Below are 25,766 nucleotides of genomic sequence, written 5' to 3' on the forward strand. Positions count from 1 at the left end.
GTTGTCCAGGGAGGGGGGCTGCTCAGGAAGGTCATGAGGTCAGAGCACAGAGTGCGTGTCAGGGCTGGCAGTGTAAGAACCTACTTGGCAGGTCCACCTACCAGCCTGAGGTAGTTCTGTAGCATCTGCAGAGGGATCATAGAGGCATAGGTCACGCTACTGAGGCAGCCTTCCTGCGGCCCTGTGAGAAAGAAGCAAACGGAAGGAAAAATGGACTCTTCTTGTGAACTGTATAAATGATCAAAACATAAAAGAGCCTATCATAAAAGATACAATATGTTTATTGACTTATGTAGGCAGAGCTGACATTTGGCCAAGAGGCACCAGTGTGCCTTTACCATCGTGAAAATACTGTAACACTTTGTATTGACTGACGGCCCCTGCCGCTGGCCTCCCAAGAGCTCCCCAGCTGCCCCTACCTTCCCCCGGGAGCCCACCCATCTGCTGTCAATCACTACCAGGGCATTCAGATCCGGGCTCCAAAACTATAGCTTGTATTTGCTCTGATTGCTGGATTCAATATTTTACTGTTTATAAGCAAATGTCATCAGAGATCATCCCAATCCTCAGAAAGTTCTAGCCTTGCCAGCATTAATGTACGGGTGCATTCCCAAACTCTGTCCCCTGCCCCCGACCCCCTTCCGTGTTCAGCCACTCTCTCAATATGGTGTTTCAGCCTGAAGGAATTTTCTGGAATGGTCTCACACTTTTTTTAAACTTAAGTATCATTCAAGCAATAAAATAGAACTTTATTAGTTCAAACTGAATTTTTAAAAGCTCCATTCCCAAACCTGGGAAATGCATGATGAAATCAGTAGCCTTTTAGAGTTAAGGGCTGAGAAATTGAGAATTTCTATACTACTTACTAGCTTTATGTACTCAGACAAGAAAATCAATCTCTCTGAGCCTCAATTTCCTTGTACATAAAATGAGTTTAAACATAAATACATATCTTAATTGGGCTGTTGTAAGGATTACATGAATTTATACTTGTATTGTGCTGTACACAACAGAGCCTAGCACAGAGTAGATGCTCACTGAAATTAGCCTGTACCCTAATAATCACATGGACTTAACAGCAATAAAAGACACTGCTTTTAACATGGTATCTGTCACTCTCTTATAAGCACATCAGTTTGTTCCTTAAGAGAAATGCAATCAGAATCTCAGCAATCAATGATCAGGACAGGCGTCACCACAGGTATCAGAAACATGGCTTTTGATTTTTCCTCTTCTTAAACATTTCAAAAAACATCTAATTACTTAGTAGTGGGAGTCACACATGTGTGGCCTGAGGACACAGGACAAAACCATGCAGATTCAGAGCCTGTGCTGTGAAACACTCACGATGCAAAGTCTCTCAACATCACCTCAGTCTGGAATACCCTTACCTGACAAAAGCGCAGTGACCTGCTCTGCTTTATTCGTTCTCATAAAGTCCCACGGGGACTGGGTGAAGCTCTGACCTGCTGACCACGGCACATTTCCTAGTTCAAAAAAGATAAAATGAAATATCAAGAGAAGCTTAAAAGTAATTCTTATTATAAGAGTCAACGAACGATCTCCTGTGTGAGACCCCAAAGGACTCCAGAGCTTAGACTGTCAGAGACACAGACAGACTATGGAAAGGGTCACACAAAGGGTTAACTCCCTCGTACAATTTTTGTGGATGGTCAAGAGGAGGCCTTCAAGCTACAGCCTTCTCCAAAGCTGTTCTTACAAGGGATTGAAAGAAACCTGGTGAAAATACAACCAAACATGTCCAGGGTGAAGTTTTCAAGAACAAAGCAGATCATAACCTTTCATGGTTCTTCCACTGCCTGTTTCACAAAGCCCGAGCACTTTGGATGAGATAACAGGTCCTTTATGATCTGGTCCTTGCCCCACTTTCCAACAAATTTTTGGATTCTAGTAAAAACAGTTAACTTCAGGGGCTCAGAATGAAGCAAACCTTTTCACAGTCTCGGCCCCCTGCTCACTCTTGCTCAAAAAAGGGTCCCAATTCCTAAGTGTCCACCCTGGGGAGGCATTAGTCCTCAGTACTTGTTTCCATCTCTTCCTTCCACAGATCAATTCTCAAATACCTGTTCTCAGCACACCTCCAACACACATGCATACCCTACCTGTAACTCACTGCTTCTCTGTTGCCCTTGGTCCCTTTAATCCAGTTGAGGTTATCAATAAAGTTACTTATATACATACATAATAACAGTGGTATGCAGGCATACCTCCTTTTATTGTGCTTTGCTTTATTGCCCATTGCAGAGCTTGTGTTATTTACAAACTGAAAGCTCTTGACCCTGCATGGAACAAGTCTATCAGCGCCATTTTTCCAACAGCATTTTCTCACTTTGTGCCTGTGTAACATTTTGGTAATTCTCACAATATTTCAAACATTTTCGTTATTATTATATTTGTTATGGTGATCTGTGATCAGTGATCTCTGATGTTACTATCGCAAAAAGATCAAGACTTGCCGAAGGCTCAGATGATAGTTAGCATTTTTTAGCAAAAAAAGTTTTTAAATTCAGGTATGTACATAGTTTTTTAGACAATGCTATTGTACACTTAATAGACTGCAATACATTATAAATAATTTTTATATGCACTGAGAAACCAATACATGTGACTCGCTTTACGGGGGTATTCTGTTTATTGCGGTGGTCTGGAGCTGAACCCGCAATATCCCTGAGGTATGCCTGTAACGACCAGTTATCAACTGGCCACAGTCAGGTACTAAACGAAAGCCTTTACCCACAAAACTCAATGATTTTTAGATCTGAAATGCTACTTGGGTGCCCCGCACCTCTGGGACAAGAATGAACACCGGAATGGTCAGGCCTTAGCACCCACTGCTCACAGAAGTACCTGGATCTGATGCTGGTGAATACCCATTTGCCTTCCCCAGTTTCCAGATCAGCTGGATGAGGGCTGAGGGTGGAGGGCCATTTCCTTCAAAACATAGCTGTGAGGACTTCGTTTATTTGACCCCTGGGCAGAACCACACCTTAAATAATACTGCATTTGCTGGGCAAATGTGTTCCTGAGAATCATTTATGACTTATTTTTTTAATGCACTTCTAAAATTATATAATAATTCTTCTGGAATAATTATTTTATGATTATAACAATGATCCATAAAATTAAGTTGTGAATAATTTGCTTTAAAAGCTATTGGTGGGGCTTCCCTGGTGGCGCAGTGATTGAGTCCGCCTGCCAATGGAGAGGACACGGGTTCGTGCCCCAGTCCGGGAAGATCCCACGTGCCGCGGAGCGGCTGGGCCCGTGAGCCATGGCCGCTGAGCTTGCGCGTGCGGAGCCTGTGCTCCACAGCAGGAGAGGCCACAACAGTGAGAGGCCCGCGTACCGCAAAAAAAAAAAAAAAAAAAAAGCTATTGGTAATATATGTTTTGAAAGTGATTTAGCATATATGTGTGAACAAAATAAAATACTTTCTAATATAATAAGCTGATACATTAATCGCATGGTGAAAATTGCCCTTCCCTCAATCTTGACTATTCTTTTGCAACCTGGTGCTATTAAAAATACACAGGCTTGGGCTTCCCTGGTGGCGCAGTGGTTGGGAGTCCGCCTGCCGATGCGGGGGACACGGGTTCGTGCCCCTATCCCGGAGGGTCCCGCATGCCGCGGAGCGGCTGGGCCCGCGAGCCGTGGCCGTGGAGCCTGTGTGTCCGGAGCCTGTGCTCCGCAGCGGGAGAGGCCACGGCAGTGAGAGGCCCGCGTACAGCAAAAAAAAAAAAAAAAAAAAAAAAAATACACAGGCTTTCCTCTCAGACAGGCTGGAATTTGAGTCCTGACTGTGTGACCTCAGGCAAGTTAACTTGTAACTAGTTATCTGTAAATGAGCCTGTTGTAAGGACTCACTAAGGTCTGTATATAAATAAAGCTCCCAGCATAGTCCTGACATCACAGGAGGTTCCCCATAGATGTCAGTTCTCTTAGTTCGACAGGAAAGAAACTAACCAGAAACAACTAACATTTATAGTACACTTACTATGTTTATCAGAAAGCAAATCTTATCTTTTTAAGTTCTTTGGAGTCCTATCAAACAGAAACAACCAGGTATCACCCTGACTCATTCCAAGTGGGAGCTTCGACTGTATTCTTCATTAAAATGCTTCTTCTAACTCTAGACTTTATTAGGACTCCCATCCAAAGGTAAGTTGTTCATACACTACTGCATCTCTGGCACAGCCCAAGTACAAACTTGGAGCTGTGTTCAGAGCTTGTGTATTAGCAAGCAGCTGCAATGTGGTTAGTTTCTTGCATTTATCAAAATAGCAAGTGCAATCACAAAGCCTCATCAAGGGCTTTCATGTCCTTTACTCTCTGGGTATTATTTGAGGCATAAAAGCATTTTTATACCAACAGGCAACATTATGTAATGGTTGCATTATGAATACTCAAGTTTTTCAGCACCAGCAGCTGCCACAAGTGAGCTTTGAATGTATTTAATCAGTGAACTACGTATCAGGTTAGGGAGCCCATGAACGTAAATAAACCCAGAAATTTAACTTTCCCTTCATTGCTGGACTGCTGATACCTAACGTGATGGATCGCACGCTGCTTGCACCGAGGCCAATGCTAGAGTCAGTGGTGCTATTCAACGTCACGTCTTCCAGACTCCACCATCCATCAGAAGAGATTGCTTGGAAATGATTTGTCAGAGCTTGACTCACTGCTTTTGAAAAATCATCCCATGATGTCTGTTTGCGAATATTTAAAGCACATATTGTGTTTTCACATTCAAAATCATCGGCACCGTAGTTGCCTGGTTGAATCTCACCCACTGAAATCCTTAAGGGTATTTTAAGAGCATCTGTTGGAAGAATGAAAGAATTAGGGGAATAAAATCCTGACAGGAAAAAAACCCAGAAAACATCTTACATAAAACAAACAGATATAAACATTTTAAAAACAAAGCAAAGGGCAGCTATCCTTTTTAAAATATCATCAATTGAATATTCGTCTACTGGAGTAAATTTTGGTCTCCCAATCTCTTCACAGTTTCTTTGGAACCATGTTGCTTGAACTGTTTATCTTTCCTTGTCTCTTTGGCCGGTTCTACTTCCTTGATTCTTTCCCTTCAGCAAGGTTCTCAAATTCTTTCAAAAAGCATCTGAGAGGGCTTCCCTGGTGGCGCAGTGGTTGAGAGTCTGCCTGCCGATGCAGGGTACACGGGTTCGTGCCCCGGTCTGGGAAGATCCCACATGCCGCAGAACGGCTGGGCCCGTGAGCCATGGCCGCTGAGCCTGCACGTCCAGAGCCTGTGCTCCGCAACAGGAGAGGCCATAACAGTGAGAGGCCCACGTACCAAAAAAGAAAAAAAAAAAAAAAAAAAGCATCTGAGAAAACTAGAGCCCTCTCTTGACCTCTCTATATCACCTTTTCTCCTCACCTTCATCGATAACCTCATGAAGAAGGCAGGTTACAGCTGCGTAGGTCAGTGTGCTCAGGACAGTGGTTTCAGACTCATACAGACCTTGGGCTCGGCCTCAGGGTCAGCTTTCTACTTAGCCCTGTGTACTTGGTAAACAGACTTCATCTCTCTATGCCCCAATTTCTTCCATAAAATGGAAGGAACGTACAATTGAGTTGCTATGAAGAATAAATGAACTCATGTTTGGAAGGGATTTAACACACTATTAGTTTAACACGTTATCTGTTAACACACTATCTCACAAGAACTAGTAAGTACTTGATAACTGTGAACAGTGCAGTAGAAGCTTTTAAAATGATCTTTCCAATCTCTCTGTGACACCAGCGGACTGGGGCCCCCTCCCAGGTGGATAGCTCCCCATGTACTTGTTTTCATGAACGGAATTATATGCTTACCAAGAGCCACTTGTGTTTAATCCCAAATCTTCTATGTCTGTTGAACTCATTACTATAATTACTCATTACTATAATTAGTAAATTAAATATTCCAGATACTGATGAAATGAGTTACTATTCCTATGAAAATCAGAACACTTATGAGACTGAACAGAGGAGTTGCTATAAACAAGTTTTTAGTGAGATATGGATGAGACAACTACATAAAATTAGAAAAAATTTAATTATCTCTAGACAGATACTGCCTTTAGTTTGCTTCATAAATATGTTTAAGTCCTCAAACAACAGAAACCACAGACAAAGCATTAAAGATGTGGTTTGTTCAAATAAGAATACGTGGCACTTCCATCAGCAGAACCATATCAATATAAAGAGCTTCACCTAAAAGTTGATGAAAGAATTACTTGGTGTGTTTTAAATTAAAATGAAATGTTTAAAAATATGTTATTTTTATGATCCTCTTCTTAAACTGACTTTTTTCCATTAACTGACCACCTATTAGATTTTATTTTTGGTCTTCATGTTACTTAGCAGCTTGTGACACAGCTGATCTCTCTGCTCTCTGTTACACTCCTCCTGGATTTCCTCACACCTCATTGGTCACCCTCTAATGTTGTTCCTTTGCTGGTCCCTCCCCTTCTTCTAGATTTCTTAATGAGAGTCTTGCAAGGCTTGTTTCTCTTAGTTTTTCTATCTGTGTTCACTGCCTTCGAGAGCTCATACAGTCCCATGACTTTAAATACCATCTCTAGACTGCTGACTCTCAGGTTTATAAATCCAGCTCATACTCACTCCAGAATTCTTGCTGACTTGACATCTCCTACATAGATGCCCTAACAGACATCTCAAATTCATAATTCAGAACATAACTCCTAATCTTCGTTAGCAAAATCTGCTTCACCCACAGCCTTCCCCTAGACAGCTGATGGCAATGCCATCCTGCCAGTTGTTCAGACTGAAAACCTTGGAATTATCCATGAATCCCCTCTCTCGTACCTCACACCCAACCCATCAGAAAGTTCTGTTGGCTCATCTTTGGCTATATCCAGGACCGAAACGTCCTCATTTACTATAGTCCTGAACTGAGCTGTCATTACTGGCTCTCACCTGGAACACTACATTAATGGCCTAACGTTAGGCCTGTGACTTCCTAGTTTTTTTTTTTTTTTTGACAAAGCAGCCAGAGATACCATTAAAACATACACCATTCTTAATTAGGAACATTGCCAGGGTTGGCCTTTTACAATTAGTATGAGATTTCTTTGATTTTATCTTTTCTTAATAGTTATTTTTTTAAAATTTTTATTGGTGTATAGTTGATTTACAATGTTGTGTTATTTAGAAGCTCACTTATGTTTACTAAGTTGATAAAAGCAAAATTTAAAATGAGATAGCTAAAAAAATGGAATAAAATAAAATAAAATGATAGCTAACAATGTCTTTTTTTTTTTTTTACAGGGTAGGAATACTTACAATGTTCCTGAATTAAAAAATGACAAAAATTCTTTAAAAAAAAATGTACACCAGGTCCCGTTACTCATAAGCTCAAACACAGAAATGGTTACCTTAAGTCCCAACAATCGCCTACAAATTCTAGTTAGATCAGGCTCAATCCCCATCCCCTCCTGCAACTTCTCTGACCTGTTTTCCTACTTTTCTCCCCTCACTCATTATAACCCCATCACTCTGCCCTGCTTGCGGTTCCTCAGACACAACAGATATGCTCCTACCTGTTAGGGCCTCTGTCCACTTGATGCTCTGCCTGGAAAGTTCTTACCTGAGAGATCTACAGAGCTGCCCCTTCCTCGCCTCCAAGTGTTTGCTCAGATGTCGTATCAGTGAGGCTACCCTGTCTATCGTTTTAAAAACTGAAACCCACCCTCTCACTCCCCATCCCTTTTAGTCTTTTCCATAGCACGTATTACCATCTCACATACCATACAATGAATTATTGCTTATGTTTATTGTTTATTTTCTGACTCAATGTTAGAATGTAAGCTCAAATCCAACTACTGATACAGCTGGCTGACTGGATGGACTGAGTGATAATCCTGATAAGAGGTCACAATATTTCATCTGATCTAGCACTCCATATTCATAAAGCCACAAGTGAACTTTTCATTAATGTTCAGAAGTATATACTCTTAAAGATGGAAGGGACCCTAAAGATCATCATTTATCTTCCTAGACAGGTAGGCAACCAGACATTGAGAGATAAGGGACCTGCCTGCCTACATTCATATGATCAGCTAATAGCACACTAGACGGCCATGATTTCTCATAGCTTCCTAGTCTCATGTCTAGAAAGACAATCTAAGTCACAAGAAAAGAGCAATAATTATTTAAAAGCTGTCCAAGGTCAGTCAAATACAAGGAAGACCTAGAATTATTTCAATAACAACTAATTCTGTAAAAAGCCATTCTATGTGGAAAAATATAATTACCCCATTTATAACCAATTAAGTGTTTTTGTAGCAGCTAGGTTTCAAAGAAGGTTAAGAAGAGAGTGAGAAAACTGTAGTTGCATTGATATCTTTCCCACAGTCCCAGAGGCCCCAGCAGTGTGGATGCCGGATGAGCAATGCAGCTGCAAAGGGCACTCACTCAGATTCTCCAGCAGGTGCTTGCAGTCATCAGTGGCGACATCGTGTGCAGTCCGATTACACTTATCTCTTTTTTCCGGCTCCAGCCCTCCATGCCTACATAAGACTTGTAGGCAGTTCTGTAAAGAGACAAACTCCATTACCTCACGTCCAAGTGAATAAACTCAAGCGAAAACTCCAAGGGAAAATTCAGTTGCCTGTAGCAAGCAAATCAGGAATTCTCAGCCAGAAAGCTTATTTCTTTCCCAGCAACCCAAATACACAGATTAATCTAAACACTGTCTCCAAATGAAAAGCAAACAGTGCTTCATTTACATCTGATTCACAGGATCAAAACACTGCTCCACAGAACAGCCTCTTAGGTTTCAAGAGAAAAAAATTAGCTTACTAATAATCACTCAGTTTGCAGAGTAAAATTAAGGAAAAAAGACTTCAGCAGACAGTATCCTTTCACTGTAATTTGGAAATATAAAGCAAAAAGACTTCTGCTACAACCAGATGCACCTTGCTATCTTCTAGATCAGGCACTGCTTTCCTGGTCATGCAAGTGCTGGGCTCCAATTGTAACAAGTCTGTCCCAGAGTCCTTGTAAGCACATATATATCTGAGATCTTACACTGTCTTATTTGAGAAATATGTGTGAACACCATGTTGACTGAAGTTTTAGAAAAACATTCTCAATAGATATTGAAGTTAGGTGCCCTCTCTTTTTCAGTTTTTTCTTGTGTTGCTCCAGGAAATCTCCATTTAAAAAAATATCACTAACCTATGAACTGAAAGGTCGTAGTTTTCCAAAATTTTTCAATTCAAAGTGGTAGACAATTTATATGCAAACATTTTCAAATAAGGAACTTCATGGCAGGATATTACATCAGGATATTTATCAAGGAACTCTGCTATTTCAACTTCTACCACTTCATGATTTGTCTGTTGATTTCCCACCACAGTAAGCACAAAACTGAATAAACCAGAAACCATGAAAAGGAACTAACAACCAAAACAAGCACTGTCCTTCTCTTCACTCCCCTACACACACACACACACACACACACGCGCGCGCGCTCTAGGCTGACTTCCACTTCTGACAACACAGCAAACTACGCAGTCTGAACAGCTTTCTCTAATCATGCTGTAAAACACCTTTTTTCTGTTTTGTAAAACATATGTTTTTCTTACTGATGTATAATATCCATATAGAAAAGTACAAAAGTAAGTGTGCAGCTTGAAGAATTATCACAAAGTGAACATACTTGTGTAAGGAGCACTCTGGAAGCCTCCTTAATGTTCCATCTCAATCGCTAGCCCCTCCCCTTCTCCCCCCAAAGATAGCTACTACTATGATTTCTAAGATCAGAGATTGGCTTAGCCTATTTATGAATTTTAAAAATGGAACCATATTACAGACACACTTTTATATTTGGCTTCTTTTCATTCAACATAATGTCTGTAAAATTCATCCATGTGTTAGGAACAGTTATAATTCAATTCATTCTTTTTAAAATTACTGGGTGGTATTCTATCATACGGATAGTCCACAATTTACTCATCTATTTTCTTGCTGGTGGACATTTGGGTTCTACTATAGACATTCTGGTACGTGTCCTTTGGCGGACACATGTACATATTTCTATTGGGTATATGTACAGACCTGGTCTTCTGGGTCATGGGGTATGCACATGTTCTGTATTAGTATAGACCGCAAAGAGCTTTCAAAAGTGGCTATACCAATTTCTACTCCCACCAGGAGTATACTTGAGTTCCAGTTGCTTCATATTGGCCCCCAAATATACTTTAAATCATGAGTTCACAAGGAAATACAGGAAATCCCTAAGGGTCAGAAAGAAAAACGAAGAGTAAGCTGAGACCACCAGTTAAGTGAAATTTGAACAGGAAGCCAGTGCTGGTTTGAGGACAAAGCCAATATAGGGAATCTTTTTGGATGCTGGGGGGATGGGAACCTAGGCCTTGGTACCTGCACAATGGAGCCGCCGAGCCAGAGGACCTTTGAATCAAGAAAATCTGTCTTCTGCAAAGGGACTGACTTGGACGTTGGTTTCTCACTGCTCAGGTCGGAGGAATCTTCTCTAACAATTGTAATCAAAGTCTAGCTTTCAGGGGTCTGGGGTTCAGGTTTAAAAAAATCACTAAGCCAAGAAATGAACTGAAAACTAAGTCAAATACATAAATTTTTTGTCCAATTGTTATTACTAATTTGTACAAAAATCAGTAAATGTATAAGATATTTAATAAAATTAACTTTAATGAAAGATTTAAGTAGAATGCAATCTGAGCATAAAACTTTATGAATTCCCAGATGATAAGAGGTAAAAAAAGTACATTTACTACACAAGTTAGTACTTGCAGCAAGAGCAGGTAAGAGCCAAAACAGAGCGGGGGGTGGGGGAGGTCTAAGCCTGCCAATATAAATGATTTTATTCACGAATTTTGGTAGATCATTTAACTTTTTCCTGCTCAGTTTCCATATCTGTGTCTCAAATATCTGTATTTCATAGGGCTGTTACATGACTTAAATGAAAAGATGGGTAAAAAGCTTTCACACTCTTGGCACGTAAAACGTTCTCAATATTTATTAGCTGCTGTTTTTGTTATAATCAACATAATCATCACCAGTTAGAAAACAGCCCAAATATTCAGGTAAGTGGTGAGGAATTACAGCACATCAGCAAACGTTATAATTCTAGGTGATACTTCAAATTACAAACAGAAATGATAAAAGACGCAACCAAAATCTGCAAGATTCTTTTAAGTCTGACATATAAAGTGGGTTGTATATAATTTTTATTACACTCAGGTAGGTCAGTAGGCAATAACATAAGCAGTAGCTTTCTCTATAAGGAAGCAAGAAATGTTGGAAAGATAGCAGGATAACGCATACCCAAACAGGGTCACAGCTGTGAGTTCCACAGCACTATGCTGGGCTCCATGGGGAACACAAAGAAGATGAAAACTTTACCCAACTGACACTGAACAGCAGCAGCTACAATAACTACTGGAGCACATACTAAGCTCTAGGCACTGTTCCAACACAGCACAAGTATTTAGTGCTCACAGATCCTCACAACTTTATGAAAGAGATACTAAGCACCTCTGTGCCAGGCGCTGTGTTAGAGCCCAGGGTTGTGACGACGAAGACGCTAACAGTTTCTGCTTCTCCGGCAGAAGCGCAAAGTATAGGCAAGAGCCATGGGGAAAATGTGCCCAGAAGACGGGGCTGTTGAAGTGAGCAGAAAGTTTTACTAAGGGGAGGAGGAGGAGGTGGAAAAGGCAGAGAAAAGAATCTAAGCTCTCTCCTTGAAGGGTGGGCTTCGAGTGGAGAGAACAAATGCTGTGATGCTAGTTGCTTCTTCTGGAAATGGATTCTCAGGGGACCTAAACTGGGCAGGCTGTTCCAAGCGATGCAGAGCAAGAGGTCTAGATGAATGAGTCTAAATCAAAGTGTTGTTAACTACGATACAGATACATGTGCTAGAGCAGAGACTTTATTTTTTAATTTATTATTATGTTTGGTCACGCCGCATGGCTGAGGGATCTAAGTTCCCCGACCAGGGATCGAACCCAGGTCCTCAGCAGTGAAAGCGTGGAGCCCTAACCACTGGACCACCAGGGAGTTCCCTAGAGCAGAGACTTCAAAAAGCAGTGGCTTAGGCTTCAACTTCTGCTTCCACTCACATCCCAATCACCAGAACTTAGGTAGGTGTCCATGGTCACCTGCTACGGAGGCTGGAGAATGTAGTCTTTATTTTGTGTGGTCACGAGCCCAGCTGAACTCTGAGAGGTCCATTATTGCAGAGGAGGGTAGAAAAGATGTTGAGGGACAATGAACCACCTCTGCCAGGGGCCTTTCAGAGCTGAGAGGCAAGGTACCAGTGCCAGGGAGAATAAGGTGAAACCCCAAGTCCAAAGAGCTAGAGATAAGATCCTAGTCAGGGCAGGAAGCTGAGGGTCTGACACTGGGCGGAGGAAGTGGGAGGGAAAGCAGTCTGCAAACGCACAGGTAGGGTCTGGCACACGTGCTGGGAACAACTTGGGGTGTGGGTGTGCTCACTGTTTGGCAGGGCAGGGGAGATGGAGGCTATCACAATGGGAAACAACAGCATGAGGAAGCAGGCAGACTTAGGAGTGAGATGAAGACAGCCAGCGTCAGCCGTGAAGGGCTGAGTGCTAGGGAGCCTGGATGTCTTTCTGGAGGCTTTCTGGAGGATACGTTCAGGTAGGAAGTGCCATGATCAGCTCAGTTCTGAAAACCAACTGGTGCATTTGGAAGACATACAGAAAAAGAGAGCGACAGAAAGGAGACCAGTAAAGACAGAACTCTCATCAAATAGCCCATTCACTGATTCAACAAACATTTAGTACTTGTGGGCCAGAGACTGCTGAGCACAATATATACAACGATGAAAAGTGATTTTTTGGAGGAGGTGGAAAGGGAGGGACAGTAAAGAACAAGCTCCCTAAGTGAAGTGTGAAGAGGTGCTCTGGGGACCAATGGACTCCTGGAAGCCAAGACTTAAGCTGAGATGTTTCCCAGGCAGGGAGGGGTCAGGACAGAAGAGGCCATTTGAGGTAATGAGAAGAGCAGATGCAAAGGCAGGGGGAAAAGAGACAGCACAGGACATCTACAGAGCAGCCAGCAGTGCAGGGTTAGAGCAGAGAGTGCGTGAGGAAAGGGGGCAAGGGTGCTTGTGGAGAGAGGCTGAGGCCAGATCTGGACGGCACTTGTCTGTCATGTAAAGATCTGGCACTTATCCTTGAAGCGACAGAAAGGTCACTTATCCTTGTAAAGATGAAAGGTAAATTACATGACCAACTTCCTGTTAGGAAGGCCCCTCTCAAGACAGTGTAGAGGAGCTGGAGAGACTGGAGATGAGGAGATCACAGCAGGGCCTACGCAAGTCCAGACAGCCCGTGATGAGGGCTCCCCAAGGGACATTGAAAAAAATAGCCTTCCCTTTGTTTACATGTTCATTTATAAGGGAATAAAATCTAGAGTTTTATCAATCATTCGAATTCATTATCTTAGGAAGATGGAGCAATAAACACAAATGTCAGGTGATGTTAGTGGATTAAGAGAGGAGGAACAAGAGATGCAGCCTAAACACGGGAGCCCAGGCATGCATCCTCATGGAGCTGTTTGGTGGAAGTAAACACGAATATGGTCATCAATAGGGTTACCATATAATTGGCTAAACTGGGACACTTTTATGAGTAAAAAGGGGCACTGTTAATGGTTACATTGGGATGATGGGCATAAACAAGGACTGTACTGGGCCAACTGGGTTATCAAGGAGATGCCCTGTAAAACCATGGGCGTCCTGGGTAAGACCTTCCTGAATGGACTCAGGACATGGTTAGGTGGGCTAGAGAGGATTTTGGAATCTCTATAGATTATATTCTGGAGGCCAAAAAGATCATTCAAGGGGGAAAGTAGAGAGCGAGAGGAGAAAAAGGGTCAAAACCAGACCCATGAAAGGTGTTAGTGGAAAACACCAGAAAGCGTATGTCTTGGGTGAGGGGTGGAGCAAGACTCTGGTTGGCCAAGTTTATGTGAGAAACCTTTAGGATTCTGTGAGTCATTGCTGTTCAAATTAAGCAAGGATGCAATACTCTGCACTGAACACTCTAGAATGAGAGTTTTAAAAAATAGCCTTCCCTTTATCTACACACAGTCTTTTTCGAAAATAATTTTATAAAAATTAAGGGGAAAAAATTATCATGCAGAATCAAAAGCACAGATTTCTATTTATCATCTAGTCCCAAAGACTTGGTCCAACCTCACAGGTTATCCTGTCTTTGTCTTCTCCTAGCCAGGTGCCCAACTCTGTGACAAGGAAGAAATTTAGGGACTTCTATCATTTTTTTTCTCTTTGCAGCCATGACCTAGGGAGAGGAAATCTAAATCTTGGGGCTCCATGTGGGCCTCTGTGCTCAAGACAAATACCACATCCAGACTATCCAGTCAGGTGGATGCTGGAGTGTGGGAGGGAATGCCTGACACTCGCCTGGCTAAGAACTAAAAATGCATCCATCAGTCCACAGTTCCTACACACTGTGAGGATGGCGTAAAGATGGCAACAAGAAGGCCACCGCCTGACCAGAGGACTGTGGGACTGCCTAGAGATGACCTCTAGGATGGTGGAAATAAATGGCTGGAAGACAGGTAAAAAGCCAGGTGTGAGATCTGGGTTTGGGAAGAGTTACTGTAGAAGCCACAGTTAAAGTTGAAGGACTGGATAAAGTCTTAAAAATAGGACTAGGCAGGGGCTTCCCTGGTGGTGCAGTGGTTGAGAGTCTGCCTGCAGATGCAAGGGACACAGGTTCGTGCCCTGGTCCGGGAAGATCCCACATGACGCGGAGCGGCTGGGCCCGTGAGCCATGGCCGCTGAGCCTGCGCGTCCGGAGCCTGTGCTCCGCAACAGGAGAGGCCACAACAGTGAGAGGCCCGCGTACCGCAAAAAAAAAAAAAAAAAAAATAGGACTAGGCAGCTAGGAAGGAGCATGGGAGTTGCTGAGGGTTAAAAAACAAAAGAGAAAAACCAGAAAAACAAAGAGAAAGCCTGGTCATCAAATTCAGAAGGGAAGCGAGGAAGGAGCAGTGTACTAGAAGCTGAGGAGGAGTCTGCATTACAGTCAACATGTTAAACAACCCAGAAAGGCTGAGTAAGAGCATGAGTGACAGGAAGCCACTGGCTTGGGCGATACGTAAGCTAGAATTATCATCTACTCAAAACACATAATCCCCCAAATAAAGAATCTGTTTGTACAAGAGCTTCAACAACCAGCCGCTCAAATCCAGACACTCTCCCTAATCTATTTCTGCGGCAGGAACTTGACATGTCAGAGTTCTCATGACAGAACACAGAGTTTCACTAAGAAACTCTTCTATCCACTCACCCTAAGTGATGAAAACAGGTTTATCCTCAGTGAGTTCAACTTCGGAGCAGTCACAGACCAGCTTTAGAGAGAGCTACTCTTGTTACCAAACACTAAATGGTGATTTGCATAAATTGCTTAAACATTGGGAAAAAGACCAAGAACTAAGTGGAAAAAGGACTGATTTGGGAATCTGGTCTTCTATGAATTGACCTTGGGGAATTAGTTACACTATTTCCCAAAACTTAATTTTTTCATCTGCAAGGCAAGGCAGCTGGACTAGATGAGCTATGTGTCTTCATGCTCTGAAATCCCACTTTTTTTTACATTGAAAAACACATGGAAACTGAAGTCATCCTCTTGGGTAACAGTGGTACTACTACCTTATGCGGATTGGACACATATATGCTACTACAAAGCGGAAAAAAAAACATACACCTTTTAAGCTCTACTTGTGGTCAGTGTAGAATCTCTTCACCCACACAATGATTAACTCAGAATTGTAATTTATTTTTTCAGAAAACTGGTCTTAGCAACTTAGTTGTGAATGGATTACCTCTATGGAGTCAGCCAGGATATAAACACTGTATTAGGCAAAGGATGAAAAATATTTTCCAATACCCACTACTGACTAGGAAGGCAGGTCGCACAAGTAATGAAACCATGCATTCTGGGCTTCATTTCCAACTTCTATCTATTAATCCCTCCAGGGTTTCAATATCCTAACCATAAAATGAAGAGGTTAGCCTGAAAGATGACATATCTACTCCAGGGCAAAAAAAAAAATCTATTATTTTAATTTATTATTTTTCTTTGCGGTGTGTGGATATTGTCAGTCATGCTCACTTTCTAAAATCTCTCTTCTTGTTCAAAATTTATCTTAAGCTTCTTAACATAAGAGGATACAGAGAGAGTCATATTACATGTGAGAAAGAAATCCTATTTCCCTTTACTCAATGATGACAGAGCATCCACGTTGCCAGGGGCCTGGGAAGCCATGAAGATGCCATCCTCGGCTATAAAAACACCAGGACTTATGAGGAGTTCATAATGAAGGAGCTGAGTGGCAACTCAAGCCTCCCACCCTGCAGGGTAACTCACCCTGGAGAGTGGGCTTCTCTCTCTGCCTTGCATCAGAGGGTCAGTGGCTGATCATTCTAGATCAGTGATGCTCAGGTTTTGTTCTTTGTTTTGCCTTTTTTTTTTCTTGCCTTCAGGTTGAGTGCGTGAACAACCTACCACTGTCAGTAACCTCCTGCATTATCCTCAGATTTTCTTGAAGGGGGAAGTAAGTTGAGAACTACCCCTTCCATGTACCTTTCCTCCATCAAATGAGATTCACTGTCTTAGATTAACTATGCATTTTCAAATTTAAGCTTTCATATTTTCCATCTTGTCTTCCAAAAACTTATGTCAAATGTCATTGCCTTCCATTCAAACCAATATATATATATCAAGTTCACAGAATTTCTGTAGGTTTTTTTTAAGGATAAAATAGGAGTAAACTACTACTAGCAAGCAATACCTCCACGTTGAACTGAATCATGCCTTTTTCTCACTAGTTTAAAAAAAACCCCAAAGTCCAAAATGAACAGCTTCTGCTCTAGATCATAACAACAGGAAGTTACCCAACCAAGAGCTCCAAATGCACATTTCTAGCTATTTCCAGATATCTCCATCTGGTTGGACATATCCCAGAATTAAATTCAGCAATTCAGCATGCTTAAATCCACATTCTATCTTTTATTTTATTTTATTTTATTTATTTATTTATTTTTGGCTGTGTTGAGTCCTCGTTTCTGTGCGTGGGCTTTCTCTAGTTGCGGCGACCAGGGGCCACTCTTCATCATGGTGCACGGGCCTCTCACTGTCACGGCCTCTCTTGTTGGGGAGCACAAGCTCCAGACGCACAGGCTCAGTAGTTGTGGCTCACGGGCCTAGTTGCTCCGAGGCATGTGGGATCTTCCCAGACCAGGGCTCGAACCCATGTCCCCTGCATTGGCAGGCAGATTCTCAACCACTGTGCCACCAGGGAAGCCCCACATTCTATCTTCTTGATCACAATGACGCCTCTTCTTTCCTCTTTCTGGGAATGTCACTATGATCCTTCTATTTAGCTCGCTCATTTCCTGTATCTAATCTGTCTTCAATTCTTGGACATTTGTACTCTGTGATCTCTCTTATTATTTCTATCACTCCCATCATCTTTCACCTAGTCTCTCCCCTGCCACCAATGTTTTCATAATCCCTAGTCTTCTAAATGTTATTGCTAAGTCAATCAATCTAAACTACAGAGCTGATTCTTTTGTTCCTTTGTACAAAACCTTTCAATGGTTTTACCCTGACTAGTAAATAAAGCTCAAACTTCTTAATACATCACTAAAGGCTGGTGCCATACTGTGAAACTTCTCACTACTCTTCATTAGCTCAGTTGGAGCTGTTACCCACCTCCCTACTTCTGGTCTGTTCCTACTGCTCCCTCCATCTGAACTACTCTCCTCTCCAGTGATGGGTGACAAATTTAACACACCCTGCAAGGCCAAAATCGTTTCCATCTCCTCCAGAATAAGCCATTCCTGAGCCTAATATTCCACAACTCTGCTCTCTGAAATACGTGCACTCTCTCATCCAAAAAATAAAAATTTGCCTTTTTGTACTGCTCCAACCACTCATCTATTACCCTTGTTTTAAATTTTTTGAACTTCTCTTATCCTACGCTTGTCTTGTATCTTGCACCCTTGCCACTGAACTAGGAGTTAACTAATCACATAAATGATTCCTGCAAATGTTAGCTTACACAATGCCTTGCACTCAGGAGCTTCCTGATAGATTTTCATTGTTAAAGCAATATTATTGCTAAAGTGATTTAAATAGAAAAAGAAGCATGAATGGATGGCTTACTATTTTATGTTATTTCCTTAATAATCAGAATCTTTCTCTCTTCTAACTGATGAGTGAAATCTAGAATGCCCTCTTATGTATCATAAGACAGCACAGGTAGGGCTAGTGAGGGAGTTCAGAGTACAGGGCATGTGTACTTGAATCCTGGCCCTCCCTCTAACTCATGGCATGGTCTTGGTACGAAATCAAACAACCCTGTGCACTCTATCAATATCCAACTTTTCCTCTAATTTGACGTGAGACAAAATGTCTGGAATTACTCCCACATTTGTTAACAAACTCCAAACTGATTTTTGTGATTAAGTCTCATATACGCTTGACCATAAATATCTGCTGGACAAAAAAAAGTTGGTTCGTACTGGAAGCGGATCATCTCCTGCAATGGTACTACTGCTCAGTCCCCAATTATTCAGGTGAAACACACTCAGTCAATAGCAGACAACTTCGCCACTCATCAAATTACAACCGTGTAATGAGGTCAGCTGCTACCAGACACACCTTAAAACCTTTTGAAGCAGCAATATGGGCAGCAGTCCAGCCTTTGCTGTTGGCGTGGTTGATGAGGTCTGCAGGAACAACAGGCTTGGATGTGCCCTCACGACTCTCTTCTCCTCCGTCCAAGTCAAAGACGCCCGACTCGGGCTCCTCATGCAACGAGTTTCCATGAGCTGGGGCCCTATGGTACATAAGAAGCTTGAGGCTGTCCACATTACCAGTATCCACAGCTGCATGAACTGGTGTCCAGCCATCCTGAAAATAAAACGACCAGGGGGAAAGGGTTGATTACAACGTCAATGTTGAGAACTGTGTTATTTAAAGTTCACCTCTACATGTTCTTGGGCGTGGACCACTGAGCTGGGCAAAGCAGGCTTCCGATCCTGAATATCATAGATGAGCTAAGTTCTCAGACCACTGTCAATTAGTGTATTTTCCATTGCTATGACTCATGTTTGCTATTTGGTAAGAATTTCCTCTTAACAGTTGACCATTTGGAGTAAACAGGTACTGCCCAGGATGGTAACTAAGCATTATATATGGTAAAACAAAATCTCAATTTAATATTATGAAAGAGAATGAACTTTGGCATAAAGATTTTTTTTTAATTTATATGCAAATATAAAGTTACCAGTACTGTACTAAATGAATGCTGTTATAAGCCAGTTTTACTTACAGGGAAGAGTCCTGATTCTAGTTATCTTAAAATTTTATGCCACTGATTTTAGAAGGAAAGATTCTAGATTAACAGGGAAAAGGCAGACATGAAGGAAAAACAAAGTCAAGTAACTTCATGAGATACCTATCAGCCTCTATGGAGCTCTCTGTGACTGCAGCTGGATATTGATAAATGCAAGCTTAGAAAATGTTCCAACTAAAACACTTGGGCCCATTCTCTAGAACATATTATACTTTGAAGCCTCAACCGTCCACTTAGCTGGTTGCTAGAGCAGACTCACAACTCTTTCCTAGGATAGTGGTTCTCCAAGTGTGGTCCCCTGACCAGCAGCATAGCACCATCTGTGAACTTGTTAGAAATGTAAATTATTGAGCCTCATCCCAGACCTACTGAACCAGAAACCTCAAGGTTGGGGCCCCGCAATCCGTTTTAACAGCCGTCTGGGCAACTCTGCTGCGCTAAAGTTTGACAAACACTATTCTAGGGGAAATCCTGATCCCCTCTGTAGTCTCTCATTTTTATATAAAGATAGGTCTGCCTTTTACTCAGGTATCCACCTTCATTAGATTTTTAAGACTTTCATAAAAGAATAGAGAATTATTTCGGTGATACGTATTTTGGCTTCATTTTCTTCTCCCTTTGGCCTATTTTTTTCATTTGGTATTTCATACTGCTACATTATTTTGTCAGTGAGTTACAGTATACTTTAAAAAAAAATAACGGGGTAGAAGACAGGGAGAAAAACAGACAATAAATGGTAACCATCTACACTTAGACTGAGTCATCTGATCATTTGCTAAAGCTCTCACTGAATGATGTGGCTTTTTCTCTGGTTCTGTACCTCATATCAAGGGAATCGACTTGGCTAACAGCAGACCATGGCTGGGCAGTAGCTGGAATACCATATGGTCCTCCGGTGTACCCCAGGCAGATAAAGTGTCTCATGGCTTGTTCTTTGTTGGGCTGTAGACACCTTTACATGGGTATCAGCCTTAATTAGGCCGAAGAGTGTAAGTGCTCTTGACCTTCCTTAATTTATATTACAAAGGCCATGCAATTACTTCTGAAAAACTTACAATCTTTCATTCTCCTTTGGTTTCTTATTACAAGTCATGAGAAATAATCACTCCCTTAAGGTCCTTTATCAATTATGCTATTTATCTCTGTACTTTGGAGCCTCTGTACTTCTAACGATTTCATTCAGTTTATCAACAACTAGCTTGACAGCATGGATTTCTGTGTTCTCTGACTTACAGGATGTGACTTTTTATGTTGAACTACTTATTTTTCATTCAGATAATGATGTAAAATTCATTCCTTTTTCATATGTAAGGTAGAATTTTATAATGAATATGTGTAATACCACAGATTTCTTAAGTAAAACATATAAAACAACATGAATCTGGACTATTTTCTCAGATTTTCAAAAAATAAATAGAAAGGAAATTAAAGAAAAAAAGCCCTTGCAATAGGACTCAATGTAAAATGTCTATACCTAGCTTATATCTCTGGTTATACCATTAACTGTTTGTTTTCTTCTGAGAAATTAAGAAAATCCAAGATCTAAGAGCGACCTTAAAGTAGGTAATGCACCTTTTTATCCTAGAAAATTTTAAGGGTGTTTCCTATGAAATGGATGCACAGTATAGTCAATTCTCTATTAACAGAAGAGATCCAAGGTTCAGATAACCTTTGGAGATTAAGAAGTCTACACTTGTCTTTCATCAGGAATATCCTGGAGGGTGGTGATTATTACACTTTTCACATTCTGGGAAGCTGCAAAAAAAAAAAAAAAAAAAATTCCTGATCCCAGTGAAGAGTGGGCTCCGTTAAACCCACCAGTCCTTAGATGGGCCCCCACTGGAGAAATGCATGCCAGTGTACGAAGGCTGATTTCTTGGTCTTTAAGTCTATCATGATAGGTTGATGAAGGCCAGTTTGGGAAGCTGAATTGAGAAGTTTGTTTCAAATGGATTTCTGTGTGGCTGAGCCAGAAGTATTATCCAAAGACTCTTCTGTGGATCAGACTCCAAATTTCTTCAGTTTCTAAGTCCCTGACTTCACCTGTGCGCCCTGTACAGGAGGTACCAGAACTGTGTGCGACAGAGTCAACAGCTACCTCAGCCTGTTAGGCTCCATAGTGGGTTTCCACACACAGTGCTTCAAGTTCTGACTCAAATTAGACAATGACCTTGAACTCTGTGAGGTGTTGCATAATCTTAGCAACAATAAACTGTCAGTCCTGGGAAGAACAGTGAGCACAGATAACCTTCCTCTAAGTGCTGGCAATGGGCACTGTCTTGCCACAAACTCCCTCCTGTTTACACATACTACAAATGAGCACTACTGTGGTTAGTGATGATGGCCTCGATAACAGATGACCTTTGTCCAATGCTTACAATTCCCAGGCACTACACCAACTACCTTTAAAAAGAAAGGCTAATGAACAAGCTTCTAATAATCAGATGCTCAAACAAATAAGACAATGTCTTTATCCAATATCCTCAAAGCAAAACAAAACAAAGCAACCTGTATTTTAACCGGTTTTATTTTTTGAGCTGTAGAGTTTGGAGACATGTTGTAAATTATAGGACAAAACCCAACATACAGGTACTCACTCTGGTTTTTACACTTCGGTCAGTTCCAGCTTCCAACAAGAGTTTAATACATTCTTTATTTCCATTTTTACAGGCCAGGTACAGAGGTGTCTGTCCTCCATCAGCAGCATGATTAACATTAGCATCATATGCAATTAATAATTCTACACACCTAAATGCAAGATTATGATTAATTACATACAAACTGGGCTTGATTTCTGAAGTACCACCTGACCAAGATATTAAACAGAGAAAATAATGCTAGAGCAATTCCGCAGCTTTATTTCCATGAATTATTAAATATATGTATCAATTATTCCTGGTCTTATTACATAGATACTGTTTTTAACAAGGCTGGAAGATGTATTTTAACTACTCCCATGAAAATTTAAAATAGCAGCTTTGATCAAGTGTGAATACGTGGTTTATGACAGTTCTCTGCAACCAAACTGTGAAAGTAGAGTCCTTGGAATATGTTTAACTGTGCTTGACATATATATTATTTGTGGTTCAAAATAGTTTGAACCTTGAAAAAAGTCAGGCTGCTGAGTCATTCTGAGATTTCCACTTGAGAAAATAATTATAAATAGCACAGACAGCAGGGCACCATTTGCCTCCACTATAAAAGGCAGTACGGAGACAGAAAAGGGCCATCTTGGGGAGAAAAGACAGCAGAGGCTGTCCTGTCTCCTGAAGTGGGGCTAGTTTATGAGGAACTAAGCAGAAACACATTGCCCTGAGAATCAAGAAGCAAAACAATGAGGTAAATTCAAGACTTCACGGCACTTAGGAACTAACTTCAGTTTGCAAAATTAGATAGAATAAACTTTAAAAAGAGTGATAAATCATCAAATTAAGAAGGAACTCACATCTTTGTTTCTTTGCTCAGATGCATGTTTTTTCTTGGCTTCCCTTGGCAACATTTGGTTTGTTTATGCATATTTTTAAAATAAGTTACATATTGTTGTGTATCTAATACACATTTAAATTAATCAAGCCCCTGCAGTTCCCCAGGGTTCTCCCTTTTTGCAAAGCCATCCATGCCTCTGTTCCCATGACTGTTACACTATCCAAGCAAGTGGCCCTACAGATTGCCTGCTGGCAGTAAAGGTAAAAGTACCGCCCAGAAGAAGAATCTCTCTTGGAGGACTTAGGATACATGCAAAAAGAGCAGCAAATCAGTAGCTCTGATCCTCAACAATAAACTCAGGGTGATGAGACATGTTACACACACAGAAAAAAGAAAAATACTGAACTTTATGGATGCATTTTGAATTTTAAAAAATTTACCTTTATGACTAGTAACATTAGTATAAAATGTAAAACCCATATTTCAAGAATTCTGAGATTTGTTAAAGGAAACATTTCTATCCAGATGGTAAAACAAAAAAGTTGAACACAGCTTTCATTCTCCAGAGCCTGTCATTTCATCACAGGCAAAGAAAGCAATTTAGCTATATTCTATTTTATTATTAAAATATGACTTGATTTTAGAAAGTTATATCTATAGTCAACTGACTTAGTAAGCTACTGAAGAAATCACTGCTAAACTTACATATATTTTACTTGATAGGCTCTTTTTGGTTTTGTGCTCTAATTTCTTTCAGTATGTAAGTCCTGCTTCAATTTTTTTTAATGATAAAATAAAGTGAATAATTGGTATTTAATACTGAATAAACTGCCAGTAGGAAGTTAAGAGTATTACAATTAATATAATTCTATGTTTTACATTTAATGCCATCGCACATAAAAAAGGTTTTTGGGTTGTGGTGGTGGAAAATAGTGAACAGCAAAGTGTTTAACAATCCGTTATATAACCACATACACAGTCGGCCGTCCATATCTGCAGGTTTCACATCTGCAGATTCAACCAACCCCAGATGGGAAATACTTAGAAAAAATCCTAGGAAGTTCCAAAAAGCAAAACTTGAATTTACCACATGCTCGCAGCTATTTACATAGCATTTACATTGTATTAAGTATTATAAGTAACCTAAAGATGGTTTAAAGTATACGGGAGGACATGCGTGGGTTATATGCAAATATGGCACCATTTTATATAACGGACTTAGAGCATCCTCGATTTTGGTATCTGTAGGAGGTCCTGGAACCAATCCCCCATAGACAGGAGGGATGACTTTATGTTGATATGCTAAAAATGATCTTCTTCTTCGGAAGCAAGTTCATTCACATGAGATTTGGAAATAGCATATTCCTCTTCATTTCCCTCATATACAAAAATCTATTATTAAGAAGAGCAAATTTAGGAAACTTTCACAAGCCTCTTAGATAGACTCACCCACCAGAGGGCAGAGAGCAGAAGCAAGAAGAACTACAGTCCTGTGGCCTGTGGAACAAAAACCACATTCACAGAAAGATAAACAAAATGAAAAGGCAGAGGGCTATGTACCAGATGAAGGAACAAGATAAAACCCCAGTAACACAACTAAATGAAGTGGAGATAGGCAACCTTCCAGAAAAAGAATTCAGAATAATGAGAGCAAAGATGATCTAGGACCTCGGAAAAAGAATAGAGGCAAAGACCGAGAAGATGCAAGGAATGTTTAAAAAAGACCTAGAAGAATTAAAGAACAAACTAACAGAAATGAACGATACAATAACTGAAATGAAAACTACACTAGAAGGAATCAATAGCAGAATAACTGAGGCAGAAGAACGGATACGTAACCTGGAAGACAGAATAGTGGAATTCACTACTCCAGAACAAAATAAAGAAAAAAGAATGAAAAGAAATGAAGACAGCCTAAGAGACCTCTGGGACAACATTAAACACAACAACATTCACATTACAGGGATCCCAGAAGGAGAAGAGAGAGAGAAAGGACCATAGAAAATATTGAAGAGACTATAGTTGAAAACTTCCCTAACATGGGAAAGCAAATAGCCACCCAAGTCCATTAAGTGCAGAGAGTCCCATACAGGATAAACCCAAGGAGAAACACGCCAAGACACATAGTAATCAAACTGGCAAAAATTAAAGACAAAGAAAAATTATTAAAAACAGCAAGGGAAAAACGACAAATAACATACAATGGAACTCCCATAAGGTTAACAGCTGATTTCTCAGCAGAAACTCTATAAGCCAGAAGGGAGTGGCATGATATACTTAAAGTGATGAAAGGGAAGAACCTACAACCAAGATTACTCTACCCGGCAAGGATCTCATTCAGATTTGATGGAGAAATCAAAAGCTTTACAGACAAGCAAAAGCTAAGAGAATTCAGAACCACCAAACCAGCTCTTCAACAAATGCTAAATGAACTTCTCTAAGTGGGAAAGACAAGAGAAGAAAAGGTCCTACAAAAACAAACCCAAAACAATTTAAAAAATGGTCATAGGAACATACATATTGATAACTACCTTAAACATGAATGGATTAAATGCTCCAACCAAAAGACACAGGCTTGCTGAATGGATACAAAAAGAAGACCTATATATACGCTGTCTACAAGAGACCCACTTCAGACCTAGGGACACATACAGACTGAAAGTGAGGGGATGGAAAAGATATTCCATGCAAGTGGAAATCAAAAGAAAGCTGGAGTAGCTATACTCATATCAGATAAAATAGAGTATAAAATAAAGAATGTTACAAGAGACAAGGAAGGACACTACATAATGATCAAGGGATCAATCCAAGAAGAAGATATAACAATTATAAATATATATGCACCCAACATAGCAGCACCTCGATACATAAGGCAACTGCTAACAGCTATAAAA

General features: G+C 40.7%; 1 protein-coding gene across 4 annotated transcripts in view; it reads right to left on the minus strand.

The window, feature by feature from the left end:
* The window catches only part of CTTNBP2 (cortactin binding protein 2), a 181,696-nt gene that overhangs the window by 44,778 nt on the left and 111,152 nt on the right, over positions 1-25,766 (minus strand). For all 4 annotated transcript variants that reach the window (XM_081244582.1, XM_081244581.1, XM_081244580.1 and 1 more), the window contains 6 exons: positions 22,044-22,194; positions 18,750-19,001; positions 8,461-8,578; positions 4,565-4,840; positions 1,392-1,487; positions 102-181 (listed from right to left, as the gene is read on the minus strand). In XM_081244582.1, the coding sequence (XP_081100708.1) occupies positions 102-181; positions 1,392-1,487; positions 4,565-4,840; positions 8,461-8,578; positions 18,750-19,001; positions 22,044-22,194 (973 nt within the window). The remainder of the gene's footprint in view (positions 1-101; positions 182-1,391; positions 1,488-4,564; positions 4,841-8,460; positions 8,579-18,749; positions 19,002-22,043; positions 22,195-25,766) is intronic.

Source organism: Mesoplodon bidens (genome assembly GCF_964165515.1).
Source record: "Mesoplodon bidens genome assembly, chromosome: 9".
NCBI classification, from domain to species: Eukaryota; Metazoa; Chordata; class Mammalia; order Artiodactyla; family Ziphiidae; genus Mesoplodon; species Mesoplodon bidens.